This window comes from Alosa pseudoharengus, unplaced genomic scaffold (genome assembly GCF_046254945.1).
Source record: "Alosa pseudoharengus isolate Yale_2024_CS ecotype anadromous, Long Island Sound unplaced genomic scaffold, YU_APseudo_1.1 YU_APseudo_1.1_scf_8, whole genome shotgun sequence".
NCBI classification, from domain to species: Eukaryota; Metazoa; Chordata; class Actinopteri; order Clupeiformes; family Clupeidae; genus Alosa; species Alosa pseudoharengus.
In genome coordinates, this window is record NW_027468870.1 from 9,404,204 (window position 1) to 9,415,415 (window position 11,212).

Genomic DNA, 11,212 nt, shown 5'->3' on the forward strand with positions numbered 1-11,212 from the left:
TCACAGTTAATCTAGAGAGGTGAATTATGCAAGTCATCTCTTGTGAAAATGCTTTTATGTTCTGAGTTATTTTGTGACTCTCCATTCCTCATAACAACTATTGCAACAGTAAATATTATGAGTGGGAAAGAAATGTGGGATGCTCCTATGCTCCCTGATGTAGAGCTGGAGTTTCGCCACCTTCTCTTAATGTTTACCATTCAAGCAACTTCCCATGACGCCTGGCACTCCCTTTGCTTTGACTAGCACAGAGCGGGCTGACACGTGGGGGCACTGCACTGGCAGCTTTCAAGTCTGAAACATGACCTATCTGTCACTGCCCGCACCTTTCGAGCCCGCTCAACTTTATGAAGAATTTATTCGCAATTCTTAAGTAGCTCTTACATAATTTTACATCTTTCCGTGTGAGTGAGTTCTGGCCTGTCCTATTTAATATTAACCATACTGGCAATCATATGGACAGTTAAGGCGCCTTGTATCATCGAAGGGAGAAGGTTGGGTCACACTGTACTTAAGTCGACTGCTTTATAGCTCTGAGTAGGTTATATGAAGACTCAGGTCTTTCATCTTTTGACAGTCTATCATCTCGTCAAGTAGTGGTAGTGGTCATCAAGTAGTGGTACTCAACCTGTCAAAATTCTCTCCATATATTACTGTAGAATGCGTGTTTGCGATGCATGTTAACATGCTTTGAACTTCTCTATAAATAGAATCATCACATCTGTCTCACTCCCCACTGAAGGAAACTTGGGATCGTGGATGAAACACTGGCTTTTACTGGGACTGGGAAGTGGAACAATTTATTCAGAATTAGGCCGCTTGGTTATTATTTTTGTCCACCTCTGTCTGGGCTTTTAATTGGAGTCATTACCTTGTGTTCTTATTTGCTTATTTAGGCCTCTGCTGCTTGACATGTGAGGCTGTTTGTCTCGCTGTAGGGACATGAACATGATGGCATATGATGTCTGATAAGTGGTACCTTTGGCCTTCAGTAACAACTGCAATTTATCAGTATATATGTGTGTGTGTGTGTGTGTGTGTGTTTGTCTGTGAAGTGAAAGTGTGTGAGTGAATGAAGAAGGAGAAAGAGAGATAGACAGGGAGAGAGAGGGTGGTAGAACTCAGTAAAGACAGTAAGAGTGATGACACTGTTGGCCGTAAAAGTGCTCACCTTGAAGAGCCCCGTCCCGCTCCACTGGCCTGTGCAGAGGCCCAGCAGGAGCCCCCGCTGCATGCACGCCACCCTGACATCACGTTCCCCACCCCACCGCCCCATCCCCAGCGCTGTCGGCAGCAGAACGGCACGAGGCTGTCAGCCCTGCTCCCCAGTGGCTCTGCACTATACAGTAGTGGGCTGGCTGACTGGGTGGCTGGGTGAGTGACTGGAAGTGTTAGTGGCTCAGCAACCATCCCTCCTCCATTTTGTTTGGGCTTTTGAATGAGTGGTGCTGAGTGTGCAGCTGTCAGTCAGATGTGCCTTGGTGGGCTTTCCCCTCCTAGCTGTTGCCAGGCATCACACCACCCAAATGGAACACCTACGATGGCCAGCACCTCCTCGCTGCAGCCAGAGTCGTCAGGTTGTGTGTGTGTGTGTGTGTGTGTGTGTGTGTGTGTGTGTGTGTGTGTGTGTGTGTGTGTGTGTGTGTGTGTGTGTATGTGTGTGTGTGTATGTGTGTGTGTGTGTGTGTGTGTAAAACAAAGAGGAGAATTGTCAGAGATCTGTTTTTTCCATGCAAGAAAGTTAACAAGTGATTCTCGAAAGTATATGGGTTTCCGTACTCCAGCCTGGCTTGTAAATACTGAATCTTATTTTTCAAAAGCTGTAGCTCAAGTCGGCCTGATCAGAGATTCAATGGGGAGGGACAGGCCAGAGGAACACTTGACAGTTTCACAAGGTTTTCATGTAACGTGGCCATTCAGATTCAGGAAAGCCATGTCTGTTTAAAATTTGCTGCTTAGATAACATTATAATGTTTATTGAACCAAACCGATTTATGAAATTGTGTATTTAGAAAGAAAGGCTTTATACAATGAAGTCAGCAAATGATTGATTAAAGTTGATATAATTGCTCCTTTTAAGTCCAGTTTTTTTTTCAGCTTTGGTTGATTGTGTTTTTTTCTCTGGTGCCAAAAATATGGATGTGGTTTGATGAGAGCGATAATGACTGTGAGGACAACCCTCCTCCTGAACCAGACTGGAGCTCTGTCAGTGGCGGTGCTCTTTGAATATCCCCTGAAGTAAAGAAGCAGCTGGTCATTGGTAATTAAGCACGGCTGCAGATGAAGAGATTGGGGGTCGGGGGGTCGGGGGGGGGGGGGGGCAGTGAGGGCCGGCCATCAGGTGGAGCACAGTGCTGTGGCATGACGTGATGTGACGTGACGCGGCGCAACTCAAATTAAAGTTCAAAGTTACTTTTATTAGCGTGACTGATGAGATACGGTGTTTCCAAAGCAAGAACAAAAACAAAACAAGGCATGAACTTTGTAGCATAACACTGAAAACACACCGCGAATCTCTGCACAGACACTTACAAAGCAGAGAAAGCTGGTGGCTCACTGATTTTATGGTGGGTTGTGGAGTGGGGGTGTGTGGGGGGGGGGGGGGGGCAGTATCTCCGTTTCCTTTTGTCCATGTCCTCCTTATCAGTGTCCGCTGGACTCCATCCTGAGCCATGAACTGTAGTTCATAGACATGCTGTGGAGCAGAAACAAAACGCCGAAACGCCCCGGTAGTTTTGTTCAGTTGAAACGCCGGCCGGTGGTTTTGTTCAGTTGAAAAGGATCAAATGTGTGAAATTGTCTCTTTTTTATTGTCTCCCCCCCCCCCCCCCCCCCCGCCTGCAGCCGCCCCAAAGCTGAAGCGCATGAAGAGCCCCGTGTTTGTGGCAGAAGGCAAGAGACACACGCTGAAGTGTGAGGCCTCGGGCAGCTCCATCTCCTACAAGTGGTACAAAGATGGCAGCGAGCTCAAGAAGAGCAAAGAGATCAAGATCAAGATGGGCAAGTAAGTGAACACCACGGTCACGTTACTCCTCATCCAGTGAGTTCAAATGAAAAACAATAACAATGGACAGTGCATGTGAAGTCAAAATGGCAGAGTTTATATTTACCAACGGCTGCTATGGCTGGCTTTACATTGACCATGCTTGCTCTGGCTTTACATTGACCATGCTTGCTCTGGCTTTACATTGACCATGCTTGCTCTGGCTTTACATTGACCATGTTTGCTCTGGCTCCACAAACACATCTTGTGCAGACCCTGGCTCCAATTTTGCAAATAGGGCCGACCAATGTTAGCTTAATTTCTGTGCATAAGCACATGCCATGCTGTCCATGTGTTTAATAGGTCATTGTCCTGGTCCATTCTTCTCAACCTGTGGAGTGGAGAGTTCAGACATAAAGTTGAAATGAACTGTTTGTGGAGTGGAGTTGTGGAGTTTGAAATGAACTGTGGAGTGGAGAGTTCAGACATAAAGTTGAAATGAACTGTTTGTTTATACATATCATATATATATATATATATATATATATATATATATATATATATATATATATGACTACAGCACAGGCTTCATCTTCAACTGAGTGATTTATGCAGTGATGGTACTTGACTGCTGACAGTTGAACACTCGAATGAAAACAGTGCAATTGGAGAGAGAGAGGGAGAGACTAGGTTTTCGATGGACATTACTATAATGTTCCACGCGGTAATGCTTAATGATGCATGCCTGCGCTTGGAAATCCAGAGAGTCCATTAACCTCACTGGACTGTGGCCACGTGGACGGCCTGCTCCATATGAAACCCAGCACCAGGGTCTGCTGAGGCTCTTATAGGGACCCTTCTGTGGGGACACTCCCTGGGTCTGGTTCTGCCTTTGGACCACTGACAGCTTCTGTCTATGGGGCTTCTTGTGTGGTTCTTCTTTATTATTAGGATTAAAGTCATTATTATTGTTATTAATGTCTTAATTTTGTTATTGTTATTGTGTGTTATTGTGTGATTTATTAGTAATGATTGTGTGATTATTGTGGTTATTTTGTGTGATTGTGATTTTTGTGGTTTGTTATTAGTGCGGTAATTTTGCTATTAATCAGGTTTTCATTCTATATGCGTTTGTTGATATTTCACACACAGGAGAAACTCCAGGGTCCAGATTAACAATGCCAGACTCGAGGACTCTGGGAACTACACGTGTGTGGCCGAGAACATTCACGGAAGGGAGAATGGCACGAGCACCGTGCATGTCCAAAGCAGTGAGTACACAATCCTTTCTCTCTGTCTCTCTCTCACTCAAACACACACACACTCTCTCTCTCTCTCTCTCTCTCCCTGTTGTTCTCTCTTCTCTCCCTGTTGTCGTCTCTTTTTCTCTCTTTCTGGATTTTTTTGGGAATGTTTTGGGAATGTGCACACTGACTCTCATTATGACGGTGGCCATGGCACCGCTCTATACTGTCCCATGAGTGATTCCCCGAGACAACAAGCGCACATTAAACGGAGCATATGGCCGTCCAGCGTGGGTCTCTCTCTGTGTTGTGGGCAGGCCAGACTGAGGAGCTCGGCAGTTCCGTCACCTCCTTGACAGAACGCTGACGTAAACCACGCAGCCGGAGCGATCTCGGAGTGCGGCAGTGTCAGCGGCGGTGTGTGTGCATATACACACAGCTTACTGGCTTAGGGGGGATCCTCACTCAGCAAACCTCAATCTGCCTGTTTACACTACACAATTACATGGTTGCATTTTGTGTATGTGTTCCGTTTGAAGTAACAAGAACAACAAAAAAAAAGGGTTGCCTGCCTAAAGGAAGTGCTCATTTTGTCAGAATTTTGTAAATAGCCAGTGTGGGTGCCAGACTCCGATAGTCCGGGCGCTCTGTGAGGTAGTGAGGCCCGTCCTGTCAGTCATCAGTGCCTATGTGCGAAATCTAGAGCGCTATTTATCACCAGAGACTTCCTCTAATCTCTCACCTGAGGGCTGCTTCAGGTCTGCCTTGCCACACACCCTCTGCTTTCTCTGTCAGGAGGGGAAGAGTTACTGCCGCACAGATTGCTGGTGTTGGTGGGCGTGTGTGTGTGTGTGTGTGTGTGTGTGTGTGTGTGCATGAGTACATTACATACTTGAGACAATTCGAAAGACTGCTTGCATTGTGTCGGCAGCAGTGGCGGCAGGCGAGGCTCCTTATGTCGGAACTCTGGCAGGGTGGAGACAGGGGGCAGGGTGGAAGGCAAGACCGAGCCCATCAAGGGTGGTATCCCCCCAGGCAGGCTCCCGCCCCCCCCCTCCCTCCCTCTCTCCCTACTGACTACAATAACCTAGAGAGAGAAAATGGCATCAATTGCGTGAGCTGTTGAAGTAAGCTAGCCTGACGGTGTTTTGCCAACACTGAGGCACTGAAGTGGATACAAGCCTGGGGAGGCACTAGATGAATATAACAGCTGAAGAAATTGCTACCTTGAGCTGACAGCTTATGATAAGAGCGCTTACCCGTCCAGTCTTTTTTATGGGGGAGAATGTGCGCGAGGTTGGCCTTCATTTGCATTCTGTCTCTGCTCGGATGGACGAAGGGAACGCGTATTCCAGGAGCCAAGCTAACCTTAGGACTTGAGGTGATCGCTGAAATGAGAAGACATACATAGTACATACATACCCTAACATAGTGGTACTACTACACTTTGATATGTGTCGCTACTCTTAAGAAACTGCCAATATGCTTTGATGTGAAAACATAAAACTAGCCAGATTTCTGGATCTACGTTGAGTCTAGTCTAATACCCTGCGACAAATGGTTCTCTGTTGAATATAGAGCTCACCTAACCTACGCAAGGTGTGTCACTGCAATAGCTGAGGAAAAGTAAACAAACTCCGTACAGGGATGTCTCAGTAGATCTATTTTGTATAGGGCTGTCAATCGATTAAAAAAAATAATCTAATTAATTACATACTCTGTGATTAATTAATCTAAATTAATCGCATATATGATTTTTGCTGTGAAAGTATTTTAAATATTTAAAATCAAATGAATCATTGAATAATCAGCATTAGTGACATTAAAGTTCAAAAACTCTTTTATTATTATTTTAATAATGGCCATAATCTATGATATGACCTAATATGCTGAGGAAATCAATTTAAAAGTGCTTCGGGAAGAAGTTTTTTTTATCACATACATTGCAGAGGACTTTTTTTTAATCAACACTTTATTTTTATCAACACCATCAAGCCGTTTTTGAAAACTAAATGTTCCAATCAATGATCTAGGCAGCACATTTTCTTCTCTCTCCTGTATGACCTTTGACCCCGACTACAACGGCTCGGGGTCAAAGGTCATACAGAATCGATTAATCTACGTTATTTTTTCTAATCAGTTATTTTTTCTCAAATTAATTAATCGAAACTAATCAGTTATTTTGACAGCCTCCTGTTCTGCTTCAGCTACAAGCCATAGTCCAATCATTATGGGATTCTCCAGGACCGAAGTTATCAATGCCCTTCACTTCAACTGAAGGTCGTGAGGAACAGGCAGATGCAAGAAAGACATAGCTTCAGTTCGTAGTTGCAACCATATTCAGCAGTTGAGACTATGCATAACTTTGCCTCACTTCCTCAGCTTTGGTTGCAAGCTTCTCCTCTTCCAACTTCTAGATAAATAAAAATCAAGGTATAAACTGACCTATGGCTCAGAAATCGAGCTGTGAAACAAACCATGGATTTTAGTGTATTGTTACACCTCTAATGACTGGATTTGGGTTTGTGTATCAGGGGAGTGTGTTTGCTGTGTTGAAGAGGCTGAGACAGCCTGTAGCCTCATTTTTATTTGGGTCTGTGTGTCCGCTTGAGCAGGAGAGAGAGAGGAGGAGAGAAGAGCAGAAGAGAGGAAAAAATACAGGGGGAATGAGAGATGAGAAAAGAAGACAGAAGAGAGGGGAGCTGGAATAAGAGAAGAGGGGGAATCAAAGAGGAAAGAGGAGAGGAGAAGAGAGAAGGGGGAAATAAAAGAGGAGAGAGGAGAGGAGAAAAGAGAAGGGGGGAATAAAAGATGGAGGGGAGGAAAGTGAAAGTAGCTCTGGCATTTCAGAAGTGTCAGTCCAGCTCAGCTGCGGAGTGTGGAGTCCCGCAGTCAGAGGCGTTGGATTCCTCCCTGGGTGTTTGTGTTGTGCATTAATGCATATCTGCTCCTCAGAGATCTGACCCTGCTCACACATGCCGTGCATGTGGTGTACGCCTCGGTGTGTGTTTGTCACACACACACACACACACACACACCACACACACACAGATACTCATAAATAGACATACACGTAGACAGAGAGAGAGAGTGAGAGGGAGAGAGACAGTGAGAACATGTGTGAGCGGAGAGTATGATGTTTTCACCAAGAGCAAAGCAGTGGAGAGAGTGAGAGGGAGTGACCCCACCCCTACCCCTCAGCCCAGAGGCCAGACTTAATGAAGATAAACAACACCTCCTCCAGTCCCAGCAGTTCCTCCCCCCCTAAGGGACAGGCCAGCACACATGACCGGCGCCGGACACAGCCGGCGCTTGTGTGGGTACTGACCGCCGTCACGGCCCATCGCCGCGGCACCGTCCTCTACCCAACCTGCTCGGCCGCCAGCCGACCCCATCTGCCCTCCACAGGGTGGTCAGCACAGCGGAGACGCAGCTCAGGGGTTCTCGGCGGGGTTAAAGGCCACGGGGAGACGGGTAGTTCACCGGGGCGACTGGAAAGGTCACGGCTGCCCCCTAAGAGCACCAAACGAGGCGCGAGAAAGGGCTGCTGCGGTTGAGCTCACCCCTGACCACCCCCCTCCCCCACCCACCCACCTCTCCACTCTCCACTCTCCCCTCTCCTCTCCTCCTGCAGCAGGGCTGGGTGTCACGGCCCTAATGGCTCATTGGCTGTGACAGGGCCGAGCCGGCTGCTGACTGTTTAGCCAGCGGAGCGTTCGGATGTGGGCAAACAGGACGAGAGGATGCTCACCTCAGGAGCTCGGAGGCGCACTGCAGTGAACACACACACACACACACACACACACACACACACACACACAAACACACACACACACACACACACACACACACACACACACACACACACACACACACACACACACACACACACACACACACCCACAAACACACACACACACACACACACAAACACACAAACACACGGTGAGGTTCCCACCTCGCTTCAGCTAAACTAATTTTACAGATTAGAGGCGGGCGGCAGGGTGTTTGGTGTGGTCTTCGCGCTTCGGTGAGAGTCCATTCATGTTTTCCCTGGGGGGCCACTGGGGCTCAGCCCACTGTAAAACAGGCTGTATTTTCTTTCGGGGTCACTTGCAGCCAGGGTTCACTTGCACATGAGCTCTGAGAAATCATGCGTCCTTGCAACATCAGTCTTATCAGTACTGTGTGTGTGTGCGTGTGTGTATGTGTGTGTGTGTGTGTGTGTGTGTGTGTGTGTTTGTGTTTTTTTATACTTTTTTTATATTTTTTTATATTTTATGCAGTGTACCAGCCAATGTGTGCTGTTGAATTCCATAAAGCTCTGTGGATTGAATAGGGGTAATTAGGAATTACAGGTCAATATTTCAGAGCCTTTGCTTGCCTTCATGCATGCATGTGGAAGTGTTTCTGTGGAAAGCTGCACATTGTGATAATTACGAGAGCTGTCATTAACATAGCACTACATGTCAGAGGTGAACCTCACAACGCCACACACACACACACACACATTTGTATGCCACACACACACACACACACACACACACACACACACACACACACACACACACACACACACACACACACATTTTAATACCTTTATTTGTGTTCACATTTTACAATAGATTTCATTGAACACAAACAATCTTAGGCATTGTAAACCCAGTAGCCTATGCCTCTGGTCTCAGTTCATGGGTACAAAAAACAGCGCCTTCTCCAGATGTGGCGACTGCCAATTATCACAGCAATTGAGCAGAATTTTGCTAGAGCCTTTGCTCTTGTCTTAGAGAGACTAGCAATCTGCAACCCCCTGACTACTAGTCTGTGGACATTACCTAGGCTTCCTAATATATACACCAACAGCTTACATTTGTACCCAAGCTGTACAACAATGTCTCTGAGTGGCTGATACTTTAAAAGCTTTGTAAGGTAGGCATCCTCTAGACTGTAGTCAAATGCACAGCCTACTTCAAGAATGGTTACTTCTCTGCTGTCCTCATCAACAACAACAATATCTGGCTATTTTGCAGCAACATTTGAAAACACATTATTTCCACTATTACGGAGTTTGAACATGCAAGGTGAGACGCATACATTCTTGTAGATTTTGCATGGTGAAGCATATGGAATTATGTGTTCATCTAGTAAGTCAACAATTCTGTCATGTATGGCAATGTACATTCCCTTATACACATAGCAGCCATTCAGAACATGAGACAGGGATTCAATAATTATCTGACTATCATGGTGCAAACAGTGGGAAGAGAATGTGTTAGGGTACCAAAGAGAAAGATTGAGTCTAGTTGGAAGAACTTGTAGTCTGGCTTTGGCTGCAAAAGTCACTATGTCTTCATCAACTGCAGAGTTTTTGAGTATTGAGTGAGAGACAGCATGATCTGCAGTAGGAAGGCAAGCAAGCTTTCCCTGTAGTTTTAAACCAGTCCAGTGTTGTTGCTGTCGCTGTTGTTGTAGCTTTACAAGGTACCTTTGTGCATTGTCAGGTGATAGATGATGTCCTGTATCCACAACAGTAGCCCTTACTGAGGTTAAACTGTCAGTTATCAAATCCTCAGAAACGATTATGGTTTCTGTGTCAGGTTTCACCCAGTCCAAGGATACTCCGACTCTTACGCAAAGGTCATTGAGGTCAGGCCAATCTGACCAGACCCCAAAACCAGCACAGTGTGTCTCCATTTTAAAGTTTGATTTTCTTTTGAAGCCCAGGAAGCTTGGCTCACCTTTTCTTGCCAGGGACACACACACACACACACACACACACACACATACACACACACACACACACACACACACACTCACACACAAAATGTGTATGCCACACTCCTTCACACATACACATGCTTACATACACACACACACGTACCAAGACCTACAGCATGTTTAGGATAAAGGCTCAAGTTCTGCTGAGATTTCCATGAGGTGCATCTAAATCTCTGACTTAAGAACAGTGTCCTTAGGGGGCGCTTCACACAGCAAGTGAACAAGAGAGAGAGAGAGCAAGAGAGAGAGAGAGAGAGAGAGCAAGAGAGAGTGAGAGAGAGCTAGAGAGAGAGAGAGAGAGAGAGCGTGAGGCGAGAGGAATGTGTTGATGGAAAACGCAGCTGGGCGGCTGATTGTTCCAACCTCATCAGTCATGCTGGGGCCCACCAGCAGCAGTCACACACACACACTCAAATGCACCCCCACACAACTAAACCCCCTAACACACACACACACACACACACACACACACACACACACACACACACACACACACACACACACACACACACACACTCAAATGCATCCCCACATAAACATCCCCCTCCCCAACGCAAACACACTCAAATGCACCATCACACAAGCGACCCCCCCCCCCCCCCACACACACACACACACATACACAAACACACCCACATACACACACACTCATATGCAGCACCACCCAAACACACTCACATTTGTGTGGCCACTCTACATCATGCTACCTCACCCTCAGAATGTATCTCCGTAATACACTTTAGTCTACCACCAGATATTCAAGTACAACCCTACAGCACCCTTAAACACACTTTCAATTAAATAGTCCATGTAGATCTCATGTGTCCCCTTTCCATACACACACACACACACACACACACACACACACACACACACACACACACACACACACACACACACACACACACACACACACACACACACACACACACATACATACACACACACACACACACACACACACACACACACACTTAAATTCAAGTACAACCCTACAGCACCCTTAAACACACTTGCAATCAAATTGTCCATATAGCTCTTCTGTCCCCTCCACACACACACACACACACACACACACACACACACACACTTACATTCATCCACAGATGGTGCTGCCCTTTCAGCTGTCCTGAGTCTCTGTTCACCCTCTCCTGCTCTCATTTCCATGTACCGCTCCTCTCCCGCGGTGCATAAACATGACGCTGCT

The 11,212-nt window shown here is 46.3% G+C and overlaps 1 protein-coding gene across 4 annotated transcripts in view; it reads left to right on the forward strand.

Moving 5' to 3' along the window:
- Positions 1-11,212, forward strand: part of nrg2a (neuregulin 2a) — a 57,026-nt gene that overhangs the window by 6,904 nt on the left and 38,910 nt on the right. For all 4 annotated transcript variants that reach the window (XM_076275239.1, XM_076275241.1, XM_076275240.1 and 1 more), the window contains exons 2-3: positions 2,845-3,004; positions 4,136-4,254. In XM_076275239.1, coding sequence (XP_076131354.1) covers positions 2,845-3,004; positions 4,136-4,254 — 279 coding nt within the window. The remainder of the gene's footprint in view (positions 1-2,844; positions 3,005-4,135; positions 4,255-11,212) is intronic.